General features: G+C 37.3%; 1 protein-coding gene across 7 annotated transcripts in view; it reads right to left on the minus strand.

Annotated features, from left to right (window-relative positions):
- The window catches only part of CD36 (CD36 molecule), a 35,228-nt gene extending 12,556 nt beyond the window's left edge, over positions 1-22,672 (minus strand). Inside the window, exons 1-4 of one of the 7 annotated variants that reach the window (XM_059473345.1) lie at positions 22,519-22,672; positions 10,578-10,806; positions 2,894-3,054; positions 584-728 (exon numbers count right to left, since the gene is read on the minus strand). In XM_059473345.1, coding sequence (XP_059329328.1) covers positions 584-728; positions 2,894-3,054; positions 10,578-10,697 — 426 coding nt within the window. In that variant the 5' untranslated portion in view covers positions 10,698-10,806; positions 22,519-22,672. Of the gene's footprint in view, positions 1-583; positions 729-2,893; positions 3,055-10,577; positions 10,807-14,071; positions 15,078-21,396; positions 21,416-22,518 lie in introns of those variants that run through there. The other 6 variants (XM_059473349.1, XM_059473348.1, XM_059473346.1 and 3 more) reach the window with 6 other exon arrangements.
- Between the last annotated feature and the right edge of the window lie 370 nt (positions 22,673-23,042).

Below are 23,042 nucleotides of genomic sequence, written 5' to 3' on the forward strand. Positions count from 1 at the left end.
ACACCAGAAAGTTGGTGCAACACAACCAGGGCTGAATATAAGTAACAAAACTGTAAATATTAGTCAAAGGCAAACATTCTCAGCCTGTGATAAGACAAAAACACCTGGACTAAAAAGGCTCTAGCACCATTCTCGGTGAAGAGCCCTATGTTCTTTGAACAACTAATGCTCAGTAGGACAGGAGAGCTCCAGGATTGCACCTTGGGGCCCGGGATTTGTGGTGGCAAGATTTGTGGTGGGTGTGGGAATCAATGCAGCCTCCCCTGCCAGGCAGACCTGAGGGTATTTTGGAAAGAGCACGGCAAATCCACCCTGCACTCTTCGTGCTGTACATGAACATGTTGATGCTCTCACACAAAGGGAACCCATCCACAAACTCTTGATTTATTCCCATATTAAAATTGATTAGGAGGATGTTTTTTGAGCTTTGAACACACTGTGGTGTCCCTGCCCACAACAGGAGGGCTGGAACTAGATGGTCTTTGAGGTCCCTTCCAACCCAAACAATTCTATGATTCCATGAACTTCTCCCCTATTCCCTCAACATTTGTATCTGGGCATTATGGCTTTTTTCTTTACTTACTACAACAGCGAGGTTGAGGACGGTCAAGGTGTCATTTTCTGTCCCAACAGACAAATCAGGTTCAAAACTAGCAATATTAGGCAACATGTAGGTTATCGTGCCATTCTCACCTTCCGTGACATTTTCTTTGGGTAAATATCTCACCCTGGAAATACAAAAATCAAACAGAGAATATTCTTTATCTTTGAATTTTGAGAAAACGCATAAGTATGTCTAACTGAAGGATTTTGAAAAGTTGATGAATATTTTAGTAAAATGAATGTTGAACATTTGACTAACACTAATAAACTTTTCATATGATTACATGTAAAATCCAATTTTCTGCAAATATTGTTCTTTTGGAAATATTTCCTTATTGGCAAATGGAATAGTCTTTCTTGATACTAAAATAAAAGCAAGTATTTCCTTTATATTTTTATGTCATGAATGGACCTTATAATTGTTTATAATTTTTAAATGAATTATGATTTGTCACACTTCATAAACTGGTTGCATGTAATTAGAAGGTGGTGCATGTAATTAAAAGGTGGTGACACAGACATAAAAACTCAGATATTTAATCTGATAGACTTGTCTTGCGATGAAACAGGTTAAACCCATAATGTTACTTTGATGATATTTAATATGATGTAGAGGTTTATAAGCAATCTTTCAGTCCCACTGAGGTTCTGCCAGTCATGCCCTGGCAGCAGATCTCTAAGGTACAAATTTCTGCTGCAGTTCTAGCTTTAGCTCCACTCCTCCAGTCCCACCCTCTTGCTGACCCCTCTGTGGGACAGCAGCCAGCAGGGATCAAATAGCAGCCTGTGCTGTAGGTCCAGAGAGCTTATCACAGCTCCATCCCAGAAGGAATCTTTAAGATATTTCAGGATCTGATCTTCCAGCATGAGTGCAGGGGGGTACAAAGGGTACAGAGAACATTTCCCCATGGTGCAGATGTAGCCACTGCAGGTGGGTCTCACCTGAAGAGCACCTGGATCTTGGCTTCTCAGAATTGGTTTGCATACATGTAATTTTAATTATTGGCCTAATGTGTAGAGCACCCACCTAAAAGCTGGGAGAATTTTTTTCGAATGTGTTTTTGAATTTTCCTACACTGTAATAAATTATTAACTATTTAAAGGGAGATTGAGAGAGAGACTCAATGTCACAGTTACTCAGGTAGACCAAATATCCTAGGAAGGCAGCAGTGAGAGGAGCCTTCATTTCATAGCCATCATTTCTGACTTAGTCAGACTTAAGCTTCTGGCTGAGATTTGTCCCTGAGAAAAAAAGGCATCATCATCAGCACCAGAGTAAAATGTTCCTGTTTGGTGGGAATTCACCTTCTGCAGTATTTCTTAACCATTCTTTTCTCATTCCTATGTAACCCTTTCCTCTGTCTTCCCAGGTACTCTGTGAAACAAAATTTATCTCTTTCCATTGAGAAATAAGTAAGTGTTTAGGCATAAAGGCACTTTGGCTGAAGATGCTGAAATGGAAAACTACCCTGTGAATATAATATACATCTCTAAAGTTATCAAAAAAAGAAATATTTTATCATCATAGGAAAACAATTTCCTAACACAGGTGCCAGTGATAGCAAATATAAGCTTAATATAACCTTAAGATAATAATATAATTAATTCTATGATCATTAATACATGATTATATATTACAATTAATTATATATTATAATTGTGTATATAATTATTAATTATAATATATAATTAATATAATAATATAATTAATATAATATAAGCTTATGAGCTTCATAACTCAGGGAGTTTCAGCTAGTTCTATGTCAGCATCACATTTAATATTAAACAAATAATAAAACCTTCCTGCATCTATGTCCTAGCTAGTCCACTCAGAAAAAAAAGAATGCTTTTCTGAGCAAAATTTGAAAAAAAGAAAAGCTATTGACTAAGAAAGTCATAACGGTGAAAAAACAAAACCAAACCACATTATTAAAATAAGTTATTAGTAATGCATGGATGATAAGATAATCTCTTGGTTTTGGGACATCTGGCACATTTTCTCCTGTTATAAAACTGGTGAAAATGAAACAGGAAGGAACACAACCATCTCCGTGATATTGTGGCTAATGAATTATTGTTTTTCTCAAGAGCAAGCAGCTTCACATCCTGTCACCTATCTCTATTTTTGTTTTCATTATGTTAGACACAATCCAGAAAAAGTTTGGGATTCCTGTGTGTAGCTGAAATTTAGGCATTTTTGCCATGTCTAGCTGAAGTATGATGCTGAAATTTCAAAAATAAATTTTATCTGAGTAGATATGATGTCACATATTAAAGGGTCTTTTCTTACCTGTATGTGTAAGGTCCTCTTTGTTCAAGTTTTGGTTGAGCCCCCTCCTCAATAACCTCTGAAGGATTTACCACATGGAAAATCCAAAATTCCCTGTAAACTGTGCTTCCTGGCACAAGCCAATTTTGAAAAGCAGTGGTACCATTGACAATGACAGCTTCCTGAAAGTACAAAAATCAAAGTTAAAATTACCCACAAAAGAAACAAGTGAGAATTTGCATTTGCTTTTTAGGTGATTGTTGAAGATTTCAAAGCAAACAGAACAAAAACACCATTTCAGCATCAATATGAGGTGTAGAGTCCAGTTGGCAAACATCTGGAGGCAGCTTGACATTCCTGCTCAGAGCAAAAGGGAGTCCTCCAAAAACAAATGAGCACAACAACTGATACAATTGCTGATGCAGCCAGTAGCAAATCTTCCCTATTGCTGTGGAGGGGCACTCCCTCAGTTCTCAAACACTTGCCAAAATCACTGATCATTTATAAATCTTTGGTGACTGAATGATACCCAGAAGGTTACAGAATCCATAAACTGCTTCTCATATACTGAAAATAGCTCAAGGGAGGAAATGAGAGTTTTGTCTGAGCACTTTTCAGGTTCTAGATAATTTTGCACCCAGAGAAATCACACAGTGCTCTTGAAGGACTTTTTCTTTGACAGAAAATTTTTGTCACCAAGACTGAGACTTTCTAATAAATCTCTCTAATTCTGACAACATTTTATTAGGAAATTTTCCCAGATCTAAGGAAGAAGGGACAAAACAGTACACCTGGAAGCCCTCTAGAGGAATAATCAGCTTCAAGTCAGTGCCACATATGGCAAATGGCAATTCAGGCCACAGGACTGTACAGTAAGAAGAGTTTTAAAATATGTAATTAGGGAAATGCCTGCTTTGCCTGGTCTGTATCAGGCTTCTTCTATGGGATTTTCCCAAACCTTGGGATAATATAATTTTTCCCCTTGGTGGTAAAGATTCATAGAAGTGTTTTTCAATAAGAAGAAAACTCTAGACTGCGTGCCTCCAACATAAAAGATGCCTTTTCTTTATTAGAGTGATTGAAGATGGATTAGCTGATTTGCACAACTCATAAAGTACAGAAATTAAAAGCCTCTAATTTCTCTAGAGAGCAAGGGAAGATATTTTAAATCAAAAGTTGCTATTTTTTTTCTAGTTTAAGTTTGTGCCTCTAAAGTTCACTTGGCAATCACCAGGTAAACAAAATAGTTACTGCCAGTTAGCACCTCCTGCAGCTAGAAACAAATATCTTATCTTGGAGAATAACACAGCCAGGGTTCTGTCTGTGAAAAGCCTTTGTATGGTGCAGTTGCAAACACTTTGCTGGTGATGTAAAGCCCTGGGCTTGCTGCCTGAATGCCTGCTATAATTTATGTGAATTTGTGTGAGAGGGAAGGAAACCTTTCTGCAGCAATTGTGATATCATCTTGAGGCCTCGCACTCAAACCTCACAAGGTCAAAGACCTGTGGCCCAGCATGGGGCAGATCACCTCCTGAATGAAGAGGGAAAAGCTTACACGGCTCAGAAATCGCCTTCCCAGTTTCCACGGAGAATTGCCCCAAGAATCTGGGAGAAGCAGGATGATATGAAAAGTGCAGCTCAGTCTGCCCAGGGTCTGCCTGTGATCTGTGCTCAGCAGGGTCCTGAGATGGGGACAGATGCCAGGATCTGACCTCCAACTGTGTAACTGGAGTGGGCAAATTGTTACATTTCTAGCACAAATATGGTCAAGAAGACAAACTAATCTCTCTAGAAGACAACACTCAAGAACAGAGAATAGAGAAGTTTCAACCTTGTGACAATAGATCTTTTTACAGATCTTTAAGTGGTGTTGCGTACATTTCAAAATTCTTCCCCTCCATCCATTCCCCTCCTCTTTTTAGCCCTCTGCCAGGGGCTGGAGTAGTGCAGATGATCTGCCAGCTCTGCCAGTGCACTCTGCCAGGTCACAAAGTGTGGATTTGCAGCCCAGCCTTCACTGTGACACTGATGTCACCGAGGACACCCTTGGGGAGCGCTTCAAGGGTACAACTGATCTAATCTGGCAGTCAAAGGGGCAACTGGCCCTGGCAGCCCACAGCTCCTGATCTATCTATTGCACCAGCTCTTATGCCTCAGAGAGCTGTTTCTGCCTGCCAGACAGGAGGAACATAATTCCCTTATTTTTTTTTTTGCTTTCTGTGTTACCTTTCTACCCATTAGCCATTTGGCTCAGGGGTCTGTGTAGAGGGAATCAGCATTAGAACATGGGAAGCAGCAGGACAAAAGAAGGAGGGGGAAGGAAGATAAGTCCATTATTTTCAGTGGCATTTAGCCATTATTGTTAACAATATTTCTCCCACAAAAGAGGTGTGTATGATTCTTTGAGAGTGCAAATGGTAGGTTAAAGTGGAATAAAAATCTGGAGCTCTTTTTCATGTCTTCAAACTAATACCCTCACACCAGCAAGCCCTTTGTTTTTGCTGTTTGATCACGGCTGGTCTATCCTTAATATTACCCCCCTCTCTGGCTGGGCATTTATATATTTCCCTAATAAGCACTGATGTGCTTTGGGATGTTATGAAAGGAGGAGCAATTTTGGAAGCTAATATGCAACAGATAGTAGAGAACACTTCTCAGCTCCCTAATCCATCTGCACCAGCTCTAACATCTCAATATTTAATGCAATAATTAACTTCTATCAGCACAAGCAGCTGCTCAAATGCCATTGCCACACAGCCAAGTTCATACCACGACCCAGCTGTGCAAGACTGAGTGAAACCAGTGGGAACTTTGACCCTTTTGTTTCTGACAATTTCCCCCACTAGAGATGGGTCAAATAGTAATCCATAAATTGAAGAAATGCTGAGCAGTCAGCAATAGAAACTTGCTGTACTTTGCTGATTCAAAGTAAATGAAGCCATCATGATTTCTGATGAAGAAACACAAAATTTAAGAAAAAGTTTCTGTCTTGACAAAGAATCTGGCCAGATGGCAAAAGATACCATTTTCAGGGAATGTGAAGTGTCACAAGTACTTTGGACTGTAACAAAATTGTGTATGTTGCCCTGCCAACATAAACTGGAGGAAACAAACAATACAATTCTGTAAAACTGAAAAAGTAAAGCTCAAGAAAAGCAAATAATCTTTCCCCATTTTGCAGCTGGAAGAATGACTCCTATTACTTGTTAAATGATGATTATTAGCTTATTGCTAGCCTTTCTTCACAGAATTTTTTTGATCATAACTTTTATTTCTTTTCAGTCCTTGGTAACAGAATTGTGGGACTAAATAAAGCTTAAAATTGATAATATGGGAATATGTGTTGTGTTCTGCTGAGAGCCAGCAGTTGCTTTAGCTTCATTAGTTTGTGTAAAGAAGGCAAATGAATGTCACAAAGACAGTTTTAAATTAGATATAATCTGGCCAATCACAGATATATAGAGACAAATAAATAAACATAATAATAGCTATAATTGAAGGCCTTATTCATAAAAATAACTGAGACTAAGCCAGTACAGCACTGAGGCATTGTGGCAAGTCATTCTCCATTCTGTATTATCAATTCATCAGGAGTTCAATATATTAGGTGTTATTATGGTTTCTGTTCAGCTCCTGAGCAAATGCACTCAGGTGGAAAGCAGATCTTAGAGAAGTGGTGATAAAGGTTTTTCTAGCAAATTAATCCACTACCAGTAGCTTTGAGTGGTTAAGGCTAGCTGGGAAAAAAACCCATAATGGAAGTGATGGGATGTTTGCCTAAAAAGATAATATTGTTTTACGGAGGGAAAGGCAAAAAGTAGAAATTGAACCATGTCAAAATATTTTTTTCCAACAATATCAGATAAAATCTTTCTGATTTGTTGCTTTGAATACTTCTTTCCTTTATTTTTTTTTTATTTGAGACATGATTATATCTAGTATTAATGACAAAAGACATGATAATGTTCAACTGAAATGTGTAGAGTCAATTAAAAAGGTGTATTTTATAACCTCAAGTAGAGAACTCTGAAACTTCCATGTTTCACTCATAACTCTACTAGAATCAATTTTCTAGACCCCTAAGACCTTAATGGAAAGTTCTCTCCCCTCTGGACTGATTCAGTGTTCGTAGAAATTAGGACAGGACTTTTGCCCTTTGCTCCTGAAATCAAAGGCACCTTTCCATGAATAGTACCAGGGCTGAAATAGTTTAGCACTAATCTCCTTTTGCAGATCCCTGCCAAGGTGCTGCTGCTGCTGCTGGTGTCATTTTTCAAGTGACAGTTTCTTTAAAGAGCCTTGAAAACAATTCAGAATATAAATATATATATAAATGTACACCCACACATATATATATATATATATATATTATGCATATACACACATATATATCTATGCCATTTTTTTTAAACTCTGTCCTCTGCTGGAGGTTAGAGTTGAAACAACTTATCCAAATTTTTGTAGACACAGGTAAACCATTCTGAGGCTAGCAAACATAGTCGAGCACTCTGATTTGAGGCACAGATATCTGATAATGAATTGGAACAAATGAAGATGTGACATCTGGGTGTTTTATGTTACATGAACTTTGTTTGGTTTGTCCACTCATGGGCCGCTCATGAGCACCCACCCAGCAGGAGATAACAGCTGACAGAGTGTCCAGTTCCTAAGGGCACCTGAGATTTTCTGTACACTTGCAGATGCTTTCATTTTGCTTCAAAAACAGTTTGCAGCCCTTTCAGCACAATATACCCTGCTGTGTTTACGCTGGCTAATCTCTCAATGACTGCAATAAAGGAGAAATGAGGCTGCTAAAGTGTAAAGATGTGTGCTTAAGGGAAGGTTAAGAGAAACATGGTTAGACTTCTGCTTCTAGCAGAAAAGGACAAAAAACCCTATTGATTGTATTGCTTTTTGAAATTAAAGTGCCTCCAATTCATTGGGAGATTCTAGAGAAATTCATCTGGACTCAATTCATCTTGCTTTCGAGTAAATTGACTGCAATGTTATTTGACTAAACCTTCCTAACAAGTTAATTTAGGACAATTCATCTTGCTATAGTACAGAGTGTCCTAAAAGTATTCAACATTTGTTATTCTAATCCAGCAATAACATTTGATACGAGCTTACATTTCCAAAAATATAGAATTGGTCCTACTACCGTGCAATAGACTAGAACTTTTTTGAGATAGGATGGCCAGAGGAAAAACTAGGGGTCTTTTTTCAAACTTTGACTGTGAAGAATTTAAGACAAGATTTTGTCTCTACTGTTTGTGTCTGAAACAGTTTTTTAACTTTCATTAGACATATGGCATACTGAGTTTGCACCCACTGGGTGAGGACATCTTTTAGATTTTTTCCTCATATGAGTGCAAATGGAAATAACATTGATTCAGTGAGGCTGGAAAAGACCTCCAAGATCATCCAGTTCAAACTTTGACTCCAGTGCTCACTAAACCACATCTGGAAGTGCCATCTCTACTAATGTTTTGAACCCTCCAGGGCTGGTGGCTACAACACTTCCCTAGGCAACCTGCTCCACATAAATGCTTACAGGCCAGATCTGAAAGAACATCTCACTCTGTTATTTTCCTGTCCTACGGTCACTATTCTTAAGAAATTCCAAAGAAATTTGTCATGGAAGCTGGTCTGTTTCTACCAAGATTTTCCATTAAAATTACATTTCCAAAAGTGAAATAGTTCAGAAAAAAAAAAGTATTTTGAGCACTCTCTGCTTGGCAGATCTGTTTCCTTTGCAGTCAGCTCTATATTTGTCTTAAATATAACTGCAATGAAGAACAAATTTGTTTTTATTAACAGACCTTTCATCAACACGGCAAAATAAGAATTAATTAAATTCAAGTCCCTCTAGAGGATCTGCTGTACTGATCACATATTTCAGCCATTGTACCTGGGCCCATCTTCTCTGAAATAGAATTGCCTTAAAGTCTTATGGTGTTTCTGAATAGTCAGCACAATAAACAGAAAGACAATAGTCTGGTATGACTTGTGCTTAGGAAAAAACATCCATTTACTTAAGTAAATAAAGCCTCTGCAAATGTACTATTTTATGTTTTATGTGATTACTGGCACATTTTATATATATACATCAAACAAGTTGCCTTGAAATAGGTACAAGCATCTGAAACATGATCACAATGAAGAAAATTAAAAAGTGGTTGAGGGGAAAATTACTCCCTCTGATGCTACCACTGCAGACTCATGCAGGTATAATTGACTATGTAGACATTTGCAAACCATGCTGTACAACTGGTTCACCACTGTTAGTAAATGGATGAACACACTACACTGCCACAATTTGTCATTTGTTTTCAAAATATTGAATAGTATGAGACAACACTCAGGATTAATATAAATAAGTATTCAATATAAGGAGAGAAACGTTTTAAAATTTACATGCTTTTTAGAAAACCCATCATTTCCGCATCATTTAATTGTTTGGAAATGTTTCCATTTCCAAACAATAAAAATTGTGACTTTTTTGTAGAATGCTGCAAGGTGGTTGAGACATGATCTAGTGAGGGTTTTTTTTTATTCTCTATAAGCCTTAAAATTCTTTCAATTCTTGGAAAATACAATAACAATTGGAAAATCCCTCTACAGGTTGGTTTTCATTGGATTACCTGAAAAAAATTAAGATGTTTTATAGGAGCTATATTTTTTTTTAATGATGCTATAATATATCCAGGCCCTCAACAGACAGTTCAGCATTTCCTGACAGTTCATGTATCCACCTCCTCAACTGACTACAACAACTCTTGGGCTAAGGCTACTCTTCCAGAAGAGCCTTTGGATAAGTGTCTCCAAGATGTCCAAAGTCTTCAGTACCACAGCAGATAAATAGCAGGACTAAACAACAGCCAAAAATCTTAAGATCTTCAGATTTTTGACCATCAGAGAACCAACTCTGGGAGCAGTGACCCTAAGGAGATTTTATGTCACCATAGGGACATGCCAGGGATTCTATTCCAGATTACTCCATGATTTAAAACCCCAGTTATGTATACTTTTCACCAAAGATCTAACAATTATTTTTTCTGTTTCCTTTGCATAAAAATCTAAATTTTAGGGACAGAAAATAATCTAAAACTCAGAAAAAAAATGGTGTCTGCCAGGTCTAAAACATTCTATTTCAATCCATCTTCACTCAATATGGAGAGATGCATTTATTAGGTCCTCCAGTCATGGGGAGAACATCTACTTGGATCATACAATCACAGAATGTGAGGTGAATACATGAAGTGTAAGATTAGATTCTGCAGCAGAAGATTGTTTAGATTATTTGCAGTATATGAATATAACTGCATAGAGTGAGTACCAAAGGATGAAAATAAAATTTAAAAAAGGAAAAATAAAGAAACGTGAAAAAATCATAACCACAATAAAATAAAACCCGCTAACTTCTAAATTGTGTTCTGAAAACACAGTATTTTTTAGCTTCTAATGTGAAGCACAAGAGAGAGCAAACAAGGGAATGTCGAAATATAAATAATATATTTTTTAAAATTTTGCTATTGCATGTATTTCCAGGGAAATTTGGAGCACCTAATTTATAAAAACTATGTTTTACAAAGAAATTTAAAAAAAAAAGAAAATAAACAGAAGCAGAACATACGATTTAAAAATATGAGTATTCAATAACCACAAATTATATGTCCTGGGGAGGTGAAAAGAAATAAAGTACCTTTTTTACTGCTTTGCTTATAAGATTATCTCCAAGTGGTATTAGAACTCCTCCCAAGATGGCCAGGACACCGCCGATGATGGCCCCAGTGAGGAGCCCACAGTTCCTGTTACAGCCCATTCCTCTCCTCTGTTAGGATGCAGGTAAACAGTGCACAAATATTCTTGCTGTAAGGCTTTTCCTCTCTTCCTGGTCTGGAGAAACGCACGGATCTTCCTCAGAGAAGCTGCTAATATAAGCAGAGAGTGAACAAAAATATCAAATTCCAAAGCTCAAAGTACAAAGTACACGAGATGAAGCAGGTAGGAAGATAACAAGACAAAACCAGCCAGCCTGGCAAAAAATAAACAAAATAAAAATAGCCCCAAACAAACCAAAACAGACTAAACAAACAAACAAAGTTGCAGATACTTTTTGCTTATTGCCAACTGCTTATTACAATGAATAATTATCTTCATTCCAGTTGCCTAAACCAACTGGTAAGTTTTATTTATCAGTTTTTTTTTTTTTTTTTTTTTTTTTTTTTTTTTTTTTTTTTTTTTTTGGCTCTGTTGCATCAGGGCAAGCTGACATTGTTATTATTCCTGTGACATTCTTCCTGATGTAGACATCTCTAAATCTCCCTCTGCCAAAGAAGGAGGCTATAGATAGCTCTGCTTTTATCTCAGCCCGCGGCTCCCACACCAGGCAGCAGCAGGAGTTGCACTGCTCTGGAATGAGCCCCCCTGGCTCTCCCTGCCTTGTGCCCGTAGCAAAGTCCTCAATCTGAGTTTTTAAAGCAAGACTAGAGCTTGATCCCTGAAAGAGGTAATACCTGTAATTTCAAGATTATTCATTCTCAGAAGAAAAATATCTGTGGTTAGTCGTTTGAAAATAAGATTTGCTAGTCATACATGTTAATATGTCTTACAAGCTGGCCCCCAGTGAAAGGGGGTATAAAGAAAATCAGAATAACACTGGATGTGGCACTTGGTGCCATGATCAAGTTGAGGTGTTAGAACATGGGTTGGACTCAATGATCTTAAAGGTCTCTTCCAACCTAGAAATTCTGTGTGTGATTCTGTGTAATGCTGAAGTGATAAAATATAAGCTCCCAGTGATATTTTTTCAGATTTTTTATTGTTTATGAATAATTGAGACAAAGAGCTGCCAAATTTACAATTTATTCTTTATGATTATGAATTAATCAAATACACAGAATTTGCAAGTTGGTTATTTGCTTTAGACCTCCAGTTAACAGAAAATCTGCCCTTTTCTGTTTTAGATGTCACTGTCCATGTCCTTTTTATTCTTACTAATTTCTGTTTGTTGATGTGTTGCAAACATCTCTAAATCAATATTAAAGCAGGCAATAGTTAATTACAGTTTCAGTTTCAAGAGTTAATTACACATTCAAGGTCAAACATAGAGAGAAGGAAAACAAAAAGATGAAGTGGAAAAACAACTCAACCAGTTTGCTCATGAGGACTAAAGTACTAGAAGGACTTCATGAATTTCTAAATAGTAGAGCAGCTACAGGAACAGCATATGTTCTGTTTCCTTTATCAGTTATGTGATCCTTTTATCACATAAAGGATGTACAACATGCCCTAACAGATTTGGTACCATGGTCAGCGGGCCCCTGACCATGATGTGTCCTCCCTTGTCATCCCAAACTCACAGCAATGTCACATCTCCACCTGGCACCAGAGCCCTCCTTTAACTGCACAGAAACCCACCCTCTGCCTGCTCTTGGGCAGGTTATGGCTCCCTTGCCTTTAACAATGTCTATTTCTGTACTCTTGAGATCATTTGGCATGCTAAGAATTTATCCTTGGATATTTTCAAGCAGAATGACCAAAAGACTCTTTGCAGTCTTGGGAAAATATCCCTTCTATCCTTACTATAAAAGTCAGTCTGTCTGTCCACCTGCCACTAGATCATTCCATGTGGTTCCCACTCCAAAACCATTAAAGGCTTTTTGATGTAGTGGATGTGTTTAACCGCAAATTTCAAAGCTTATTTAAGTTAGAAATTTATTAGACTTAAGGAACTTTGAAGTGAAAGCCACCAGGACCAAATCTCTCATGGTTGTAGCTAGGCTGAGATCAGGATCTTCAGTCTGGCAAAGACAGAACGGTAAAAGGCAACTAATGGAGTAGGTGGTGTGTGCATTTGAAAATCTGATTGCTGCTACATACTGTAGCAAATGTAAAGAAAAGCAGACATACTCAATTAAATCAAATTCTGAAAAGTTCCAAACTCCATTTGATTTTTTCCCCAGTACAAGAAGATTTTTTTTCCCACACAGTTTAAAATTTAAAATGAAATTTGTTCTTTCAGATACATTTAAGGGGTCTTTTAGATATCATCAGACTTTTTTTCTTGACTTATACTATAGATCTCATACTGAAGATTTTCAAACACCACAGTAATACACTTTTCACCAAAATACATTTCCGCCTAAGTTTCTACAAGCTTTTCCAGTGATTTTTCTTTTTTTTTTTTTTTTTTGGGAGACTAGGCATGTCTCATGAGCACCAACAATAACCAGCTAGAAAGCAAGTGACTGATAACAACTTGTGTCTATTCCAAGCTTCTTCAAACTGAAAAATATTCACCCTTCTCCCACCAAAAACAATGTAATAACAGTCTAGACATCCCAATTTATGCAATTCAAATTATAAATTACACAACTGTGACTGAAGAGCACTCACACCACAACACTCAATTCATATACAAGTCAGCATACTATTCTCATCTATCAGAACTGAATTTAAAATGTGAAGATTAAGGTAGAAATTTCCAATAGGAATGCACTTTCTGGGAATTTATATTCAAGTGAAAATTATATACCTTAAGCAGAATAGAAAGTACCATAAGAAAATTAGCCATGGTCTATGAGGCTATTGTATCATTTAGACACAGATTTGACTGCAGGATCAATAAGATTATTCACCCCATTCCAGGGTGTTGGGTATATACTTTTTAATATTTTTTCAAAGATCCTTAACAGAATATTAATTAATAACAATGAAAATGGTCCACTCAAATCTCTTAAGGACAATTTACAAGCAACTGTATAAAAGGAAAGATGAAAAATTTTATTAAATTCTTTATTCACTATTTAACTTAGACTTCTGTACATATCAACTTAAAGCAAGCCCTTGTAAAATACAAATAATCTCATGATATATTTGATGTTCTTTGAAATTATACTTTCAAGCTTTTCACTGAAATAGTGAACGCTAGAAAATTTTCTTTGAAACATGCATTTTTTAAAATAAATTCATATGACTCCAGAATTTTATTTTCAAGAATATTAAATATCAAAACACAGAATGTAATTGGGAAAGCCAGCCATACTGAACATAAACCACCACTGCTATCATAGTAACAAAGCATTCCACTAATCCATGTAAAATGCCACTTTTTCTTGCAGGCAGCTTTGTAAAACCCTTCCATTTCATTTTGCATTAAGAAACAATATTTTCAAGACCTTCCACCCAACTGACCTTAGAAGTGCTCCTGAGGAAAACCCTCTGATTCTAAACGTTGTATCATTGGGCTCACCTTGAGTAAGGGCGGCTGATTTTTCAGCTGAGCACACAAGTCCTCAGCACATGACCTGCATCAAGTTACCAGGAGACAGACCAGCAGCTCAACCTCCCCACCAAGCACGGACTGTGAACTGGGGGGAGTGTTTATGTATTCCAAGAGACGTCAGTTCCCTCTTTATCTTTTTTTTTTTTTTTTTTTTTTTTTGGCCAGAAGAAAAAGTTAAGTTGTGCTGCTGCTGGGGGAAGGGGTTATTTTTGCAGCCTGACTAAAAGCCACTACCTACACCTCGTGGTAGGATACTCAGTGGCTGCAATCTTTATCCGAGTTGGATCCAAGTGAGTCAAAGGTCAAGGAGACAAAAGGGTAGCTTACTAGCTTGGGTTTTTGGTCACCTCTTCTTTCATATCTGCATATTTGTATTTTACTCATCATGATAGTGTATTTTCAAGGAAGAAAAATATGGCAATTTCAGAATATTTTGAATAGGATTTTTTTCCAGGTATCAGATATAATGTTTCCTTGCCAAGTGCTAAGGCTCTTCCTATTTTACTGGAAGCTCAATGGACGTCATCCCAAAGGCTTCTTTTTCTGAATGTATCTAAAAATACATTTATTTTTACACTGACCTCTCTGTCAACCAATGTGTTACTCCATCCACTACTAAATAATAACATTTTGACAAGCTTTTGCAGAAATATTTTATAAATGCCTCTATCTCAGGTGAATTCAATGAATGATTGTTTTAAAAGATTCTTCTAGCAGTAGCAAGAAAAAGTGACTTTTATTTGGCTTAATTATGGGAGAGAAAAAATATTCCTAAAAATAGATTCTTAGGTCCAGACTGAATAGTTTGTGCAGCACTGCATAGTTTGCAAGTCACAGGTTTTGTATTTTCTATCTGTTTTGACTGGCTGCTATTCTGTTATTTTACGTTGCTCTACTTGGAAGCTTAGCTTTTATGTGAAAATCTGCCTTTTTGTAATCTAATTTCTGCTAGGTAACTCTCAGGTGGATGAAAATTAATAAATGTGAGGTTTTTACCTCCTAGTAGCGAAGGCAAGGCTGAAAGTGAGTCTGGTCATTTGAAAACAACTTTTTGTGCAGTTTTCAGCACAAGGCTTACTGCCAGGGCAAGCTCGTGACCCTGAATAACTCCAGCTTCCCATCCTTGAAAAGTGCAGAAATTTTGTTTTCCTCTATTTTCTAATTAAAGAGGGATGTTTTACTGCTGAAAGTTAGGCAGTCCTCCACACTGTGCTTGCCATGAGTTACTTTCATTGTTATTAATTGTTTCCATTGTACATGTCCTCCTCGGATGGTCTCCTGAGGATGTTCTTGTTTGGATCCTCCTTCAGGGCTGCCTGTGGAGAGGTTCCCCACCATTTTCTCTTTTTGCACTGTGTGGGAGTCAGTGTGCACCCTTCATGAGGAAAACATCTGGGGTTTTTTGTTGGAATCTGCTACTTTCAACATAAAGATTTTCAGTTTTCAACATATGCATGTGAGCTGTACCACTTAATGTCGTGATTGACATATCCTATGGTCATCCTGCATAAGAAAAATCTCTCCCAGCAGCAGTGCTTGGCAGTGAAATGAGGACAGCCTGCAGAAACAAGCTAAAAAGGATAGGAATCTGAGAGAGAAGCTGTAAACTTTGGATGTCAGTAATTTCTGTTTCTTAAAAACAAACCAGAACAAACCATAAGTACTTAATGGTCCTGCGTCCTCTGACTTTCATATCAGAGTTCAGAGGTTGCAGAGGAGAGAGACACACAGCAACAGAAGCAGGAGACAAAAACAAACAGTTGTGTACTTCATGAGGGTCCCCAGTGGTGCAACAAACTGTCCCACATGGAAAAGTTGTCGAAAAGGAGAAACAGAGTAAATAACACTCACATGCCTCATGAAGACAGAGAAAACTGCAGGAAGCAGAAAATGGGAAGTGCTGTTGTTATTTCCAAATGAAGTCCACATACATTTTCTGGAGTAAACATACTACTGACAAGAAAAGGCTGAAGAGATGAGTGCTATTGATGGCTTTTATACATATCTCATAGTGAGTCCTATATTCCTGTGTTTCCCAGTTATAACACTCAGATTTTTTTCTTCAACTGCCTATTATGAAGCTTATAAAAACTAGTGTTAATATGAATTCTTTTTCAGATGTGGAAATGTTAGCATATGTTAGATGACATTGGGAAGCAAATTAGAAAGCTCCAGGAAAGTTCTGTCTCTACTTTTGCAGCCCCTGAACTTTTTAAGGACGTTAACTGTTAAAAAACACCCAACAAAATCTACTTTATAGTTGTTGGGTAAAATGCCAACCCCTGGGGCAAAAGATTAGACTAATATTCTCAGTATCTAAAACATGATTTTCTATCAGCTTTTGGGCACTCTCCCTGCTTTTGAGACAAATTATATTAACCCACTTTCCATGGTAAGTTAATGCACACATTTATTGTTTATCCAGGTTATTCTGTTAGCATCATTTTATGTGGCTTCTATTGTCTCTACTGAAAAACCTATTGTGACCACTCAGTGGCTCTCTGCCTTCTTCACAGGAAGTGGAAATGTCCCACAGGATGGGTTGTACCTTGCTCAGTAGTGAATGATTAAATCATTAAACCTTCCCCCCTCAAAAGAAAACAAAGCATACACATACACACACACACAAAAAGAACCTATGGCTTTCGTCCCCAAAAATGCTCTTTCTGATTCAACACACTCGTGTTCACCTTAGTTCTACTGAGAAGGAGAGTGATGGAAATGAATCATCTGGGGAAGAAAAAAGAAAATATGCAATATGCCACAGCTGGGTGAGACTTGTGCCTCTCTCTGTGTCCTGGAGATACTATGAGGTGTTACTTTATAGGTTACTTTATATTGTGTAGTCATGAAAGATAATTTGATTTCCTAAGGAAATTAAAGCCTTCTGTGTATCACATCATCACACAGTGCACGAGAAGCAGCACATGAGCTTCCACTCAGAGCAGCTTCAACAATTCACTGCACTTCCACTTCACAAGAGCCATCCCAGAGTGAGCATGGCCTATCCTCAGGTACAGCACATAAAGAACATGAATATACAACACATAAATGATGAAATAATAATACAGAACTAATATCATTCTCAAATTCCATATTCACTATTTCTGTCTCATCTGTTCTCACAGTGACTGCTATTTTGTATGATCTGATTTTCCAAAAGCCACAGGATAGAACAGAGTTTTCTAAGTCAGGTCACCTCACATAAAAGAAGGAAGAACAAAGATATCTTAGTTGTTTCAGTTTTCCTTTTACTATCTTATCTATACAGCTCTAAAATAAAAGAAAGGCATAGTTTCATGTTATGTTTTTCCTTGTTTAAATTAGTTACAAATATTTGTTACCGATAAACATCCAGCTAAAAGTAGGCATGCGGAGATGAATTGATTTCTTTTCCTCTCACTAGAGATGAGTGAACATAACTCTTCTCAAGTACTTGAAATCTTTTCTTAGACAAGACTATATGGAACCATAGAAATATTAGGGTTGGAAAAGATCTCCAACCTTTGACCAAGTACCACAATGTTCACTAAACCATACCACAAAGTGCTACAGCTACTTATTTTTGAACAGTTCCAGGGAGTGTATATCTTTTAGAGGTACTGATATTTCCCCTTTAACTGCAAAGCCTCTAAACAACACACTTAAGTTAGACACCTAATGATTAGAATGATAATGTTAGAACAATTCCACTCAAAGTCCCCAAAAAGGTCTTTCATTTCCTCTCCACATCAGTGCACCACACTCATGGTAACAAAACAGTTGTACAGGGTTCTGGTAAATGCATACAGATTATGAAAATAATAGAAAATTCAAGAAGAAAAGTTCAAAATATTTACCAGCTGGCATTAATGGAAAGTTCGGACAAAGATTGCAGACATGGTATTACACTTTTTTGCTCAGCTCACATCACAGATTTTGGCACAGGTGTGTTGGCCTCCGAGGATTGCCAGGGCATGCCCTGGCTCATACTCCAACCACTCATATCAACCACAGCATTATTCAACCTCCTGAAAAAAATATCCTCCCCAACATGCATTAATACCTTATTTCTCCTCACAAGAGTTTGGAAGACTCTAATCAAAGTGCTGTGTAGCTCCTTCATTACCCACCAGAGACTCCCAGCTGTAGCTTTCCCAGCTCTGTTAAGCGTTAGGTCCTAAGGTGCTGTCCCTTGTGGTTCCCAATGTGTCCTGACATTATGGAAAAACATCCTAAAATACCAGTGGCTCAAGCCAGCTTGGCAGCAGTACAGTGGAAACAGTGGGATATATTTGGCTCCTGCCACTGATGAGTTCCTCTGTCAAACGGTAATGAAGTTCTTTAAGGGGAAAATGGGTGACGGAAAACCCAGCAATTGCTTCAGGTTTTTCCCCTAGATATATTGCTTTTGGGCTCTTCCTCACTGATTGTGGCATGCATAAGCTGCTGCCTTTCTCAGTCCTCAAAATCACTTTTAAAATTTGTTTTCAAATGATTCTAGCAGGGGGATTAGGTGAAGGAATCCCAAGAGCAGCAGGGATAGACCAGACTCTGATTCTTCCAGTCCTGTGTGTTCATGTGAGACTAACTCAGAGTATAGATAGGAGGGAAATTAGCAAAACAGAATCCAATAGAGAAACTCTAATATTATACCATAGACTTCTTGTGAGTCTGGAACAGTAAAGGGCTATGGAGATCTCTTACTGAAAGGGTTGGGTTGATCTATTAATGCTAGTGAAAACAAAGTGTTGCCCTAAAAATTATGATTCATTACCCAATGTGCAGTGAACAAATCACACACAGAGCCAAGGGCTTTGTTATTTCATATTTGCACAAATATGGGTATTTTGTGGTGAATCCATAAAGTAAATCTACTATCACCCTAATTAAAAATGATAAGGACTCTTTATATGCCATTAATTTTTATATGTTCTTCTTATCTAATATATTCAGTGTTTAGTATTTGCGTATTTCTGAGTTGTGCTGAGCTGGCTTCTTATCTTGGATGACTTGTTTCTCATCAGTTGCAGAATTTACAGTTCTATTATTATCAGGCTGGCTTTCTTAATTTCTTCTTATCTGGGGTATCCTGCAATAGCAGATTCTTCCTCCCAGTCTTTGTTATTCCCCTGGGTCTATGACATTTGAAGTGGGTGAGGCCCTGAAATGTAATAAGGTAATGCTACTGAGAAAAATATTTGTCTTAGACATCACAGGGAGGGCACAGAGCGGAGGCTCCAATGGCAGGAGACAAAAATTTTAAAGCAAACATCTTCTGAAAGTCAGGAGAAATTTAATAAATCCTCTCCCTACTTGGATATATTCCACTTCTTGCAAAAATCTTCTCCTTAGAGAATAATGGAGTAATTCTAAAATCATTCACTAGTGCAATACCTGGTTGAGAAATACTTACCATAGTGAATCATCCCAGACAGTGTCCGTGGTTTTGAAGAATGACTGGGTACTCCTTATGTTAATTTTGCCTACCAGCTACACTGTAATTTTGTCTCTGTAATAATTAGGAACAACATATGTACAGGAGATTTTTTCCAGTTGTGAATATCTAAATTTAAGGTCAACTTCTTGGTGACTTCTCAAGTACTGAAGACCTGTCAAATGACTGATACTCTTATCTTTCAGTTTGCATGTTCCAGACACAGAAGATCTTCCCTGGGACTCAAACACCAAAGCCTCAAACACCAAAGCCAAACCATCAGCCTACTGCCGGGGCAAGCCCTGCTCCTCATCAGACCAGCAGGAGAAGAAAGTTTTACTGAAGCTACCCCTGAGGAAGCTGCCAACTCCACTTAAGGAACCAGAATCGGTGACTGGAATTGAGAGAAACTTTTTCTGATAGAAAAAAGGATTTTTTTTTTTCCTTTTCTTCATATTTTTCTTGAGAAGATATTTAATTACCTCAATAAAAGAATCATACGTAATTCACACACAGACAAATGTGTGTGAATTACAATGACAATTCACACCCCAACACTGAAAAATAAAATTACCCTTGCCACAGGAGATCCCTTGGCAGCAGCTGAAGATCTAAAGAGATTATGAAAAATTGTGTAATATCACAGTGTATTGAGAAATATTAACCCTATGAAGAGCAGAGCAGTAGAGAAAGTACTGGCAGTAATTTCTGTGCACTAGCAGTAAATTAATGATGGAGCTAACAGATACCGTGAGCTTCTCAGATCATGTAATTTTCAGTTCCAAGACGTGGCAGTATCCTTTCAGATGAAAACATGTTACAGAAATATGCATGTAACCATCAGTTGCAGGAAAAAAAAAAAAAAAGTAGTTGCAAAATACAGTAATTTAATCCAAACCCCTTACATTTCTGATCATTTTCCTGGTTGTGCCAATTATATACATGCTTTTGAAGTCTCACTTGAGGACAGCAAAAAGCCCCAAACAAACTAAGCAACTACAGACTACACATTTTTTATGAGTAGGATATTTCTGCCAAGTTAAAAAAATCACTGGGTAATTATAGTTATTGTTTCAATTGTCAAGAAAATAAAGCACTAAAATAGCACATGATTATGCTACGTTTATTGGGTTGATCTCAGTACCTCCATATATAAATTAACTAATATTACTTCAGCATATTTATTATATATTATTTTATATTTTTATATATGCACATAAATTATAGTTTTAAAACTACACAGAAAGATATATATGCTTTTCCCTTCTAAGTAATAATTATACCATCCCCATAATTAATAATGATTAGTTATCTTTCATTAATAATTAATACATGTAATAATTAATACTCTTTCATATATTCTTTTATATCACATTATTAAATGTATACAGCCCCAAACTTGATATCTCTGCTCATATTTTTCATAACATATGTACTTATTTTCTTATATAATAGACTTTCATATACAAGATAATGATTAACAGGCAAATTATTAATACATTTTTTGCAGTTAAAGTTTCATTATGTTTCTTTCTGACATGAAATATTAGCAATAAATGCAATATTTTCAAGATATGCAAGTGAAATATTTTGATTATCAGTATATTTAGTCTTTATAAATTTTAGTGAATTGACTTTTCTGGGATTTATAAAGAGTGAAGAAATAGAGGCTGAATAACATCTCTGTTTGCTTTCAATAACCAACAGTCAGGAGCATTTTGCAAGTTTTAGGATGCAATATAACACTCACAAGAAGTTTATACAATATCCAGCTGTGTGCTCAGAATCTGCCCCTAGCCCAGCAGCAGGGTCACATACCTGTGTGGAGGGAGAGCTGCTCTCTCAACTCTTGCCACAGGGAACTGCAGAGGAGCCTGCAGACTCCCCTCCTTATTTACAGAGAATTAGAGTTGCTGCAGTGACCCCAAGCAAGCCTGCTGCCCAGAGCCCCACCACCCAGCTGAGCTTGCATCAGCCACAGACAAAAACCTGCACAGACCTTTTAAACTCCCTTGTAGGTAAGCTGTCTCAAGTGATAAGGAATTACGAAACCTCTGTCTCTCAACACTTATGCTTCACAGGCAAGACCATTCTAAGAAATCCTTTCAGGACCAGCCTTTGCCTGGGGTCCCTTCAGCCTCCCTTCAGTACTCCTGAATTTGGAGGCAAGGTACCAGGTCCTGTTGCCAACCCAGAACAAATTTCATTGACTTTGCAGTAACTCCTTGCAAACACGGTCTAATCCCATTTAATCCCCACAAAGTACTGGAAGCAGGATAATACGTGTCATATTAGAGATAATTCTTCAGATTTGGCTTTATTATGTTTATTTACACCAAGCACAGAGACAGGTCAGGATGAGGGATCCCAGCTGTGAGTACAGCTGTTCAAATTCATGGGACTCTCTATAATATTTCCACAGGCTTTGCTTCAGAATTTAGTTGTCTAAATAAAGATCTGAGCCAAGTGGCAGGGTTGTTGCCTCCTCTGCCTGTCTTTTTGGATCTTTTCTAAATCCTTTTATCATAGCAGGGCTATTACTTTTCTACAATTATTAAATTAATATTAATTAAGCTTGGAATTATTTTTTAATTTGAACAGCTTATAAATTACCTCCTTCTAGAAAGTTATAGCAAATAGTAACAGTTATCAGCCTGTCTGCCAAGTCATATTTAAGATAATAGCTGTCTCAGAGGATTATCAGGAACCTGGAGGTGAGTCATTATGACAGGTGCTATAAAACTCCATATGTACTAACTCAAGGGACAGTCCGTGGCATAAACCTCTTAACTGAAGAAATTTCTGCTTCTCTAAAGTTAGACAGAAAATCAAGTGACAAGGAAAAGTTTAGAATTTAAAAAAAAAAAAAAATTGTGAAATTTGCAATAATATGGATATTTTCTGTCCTATCCTCTTATGCTGTAAATGCTGTTGTTCTACCTTTGATCTTCTTGGAGTCCTGTTGATTGCTTCCTGTGTGCCTTTCACAGCTGCAGCCTCCAGCTTGTTGCCAGACTTCTGCCTTCCTTCCTACATGTGCTTCCTTTCAGCCCTGTTTTCTTCTCTGAGAATCTCCTCCCACCTCCAGCTCTATGTATGTCTCTCACCTTCCACCCTATCATCTCAGCAGTCACTCCTCCACCAAGCATCTCCCTTACTTTGTCTCCTCCCTCCTTGGATTGTCCCCTAGGTTTTTTTCCCTGCTCTTCCAGAATTTACTGCTTTCCATAAATTCTGTCCTTGTTTCTTGTCATTGACATTTATATTTCCCCAATCTCCCTTGATACTTTTTTCTTTTTTCTATTTCACTTCTTCTTCCTCTGTATGAAGTTCAGGTATATAACCTTCTCACACCATCAGTTAATCAAAAAGCTGGTTGCAAATGAAAACCATATTTATCAGTGCTCTTTGGTACACAGAAAAATCTTACCTGAAAAGGCTAATTAGAAATAATAATTTAAGTT

Source organism: Ammospiza nelsoni, chromosome 5 (genome assembly GCF_027579445.1).
Source record: "Ammospiza nelsoni isolate bAmmNel1 chromosome 5, bAmmNel1.pri, whole genome shotgun sequence".
In the NCBI taxonomy this organism is placed as follows: Eukaryota; Metazoa; Chordata; class Aves; order Passeriformes; family Passerellidae; genus Ammospiza; species Ammospiza nelsoni.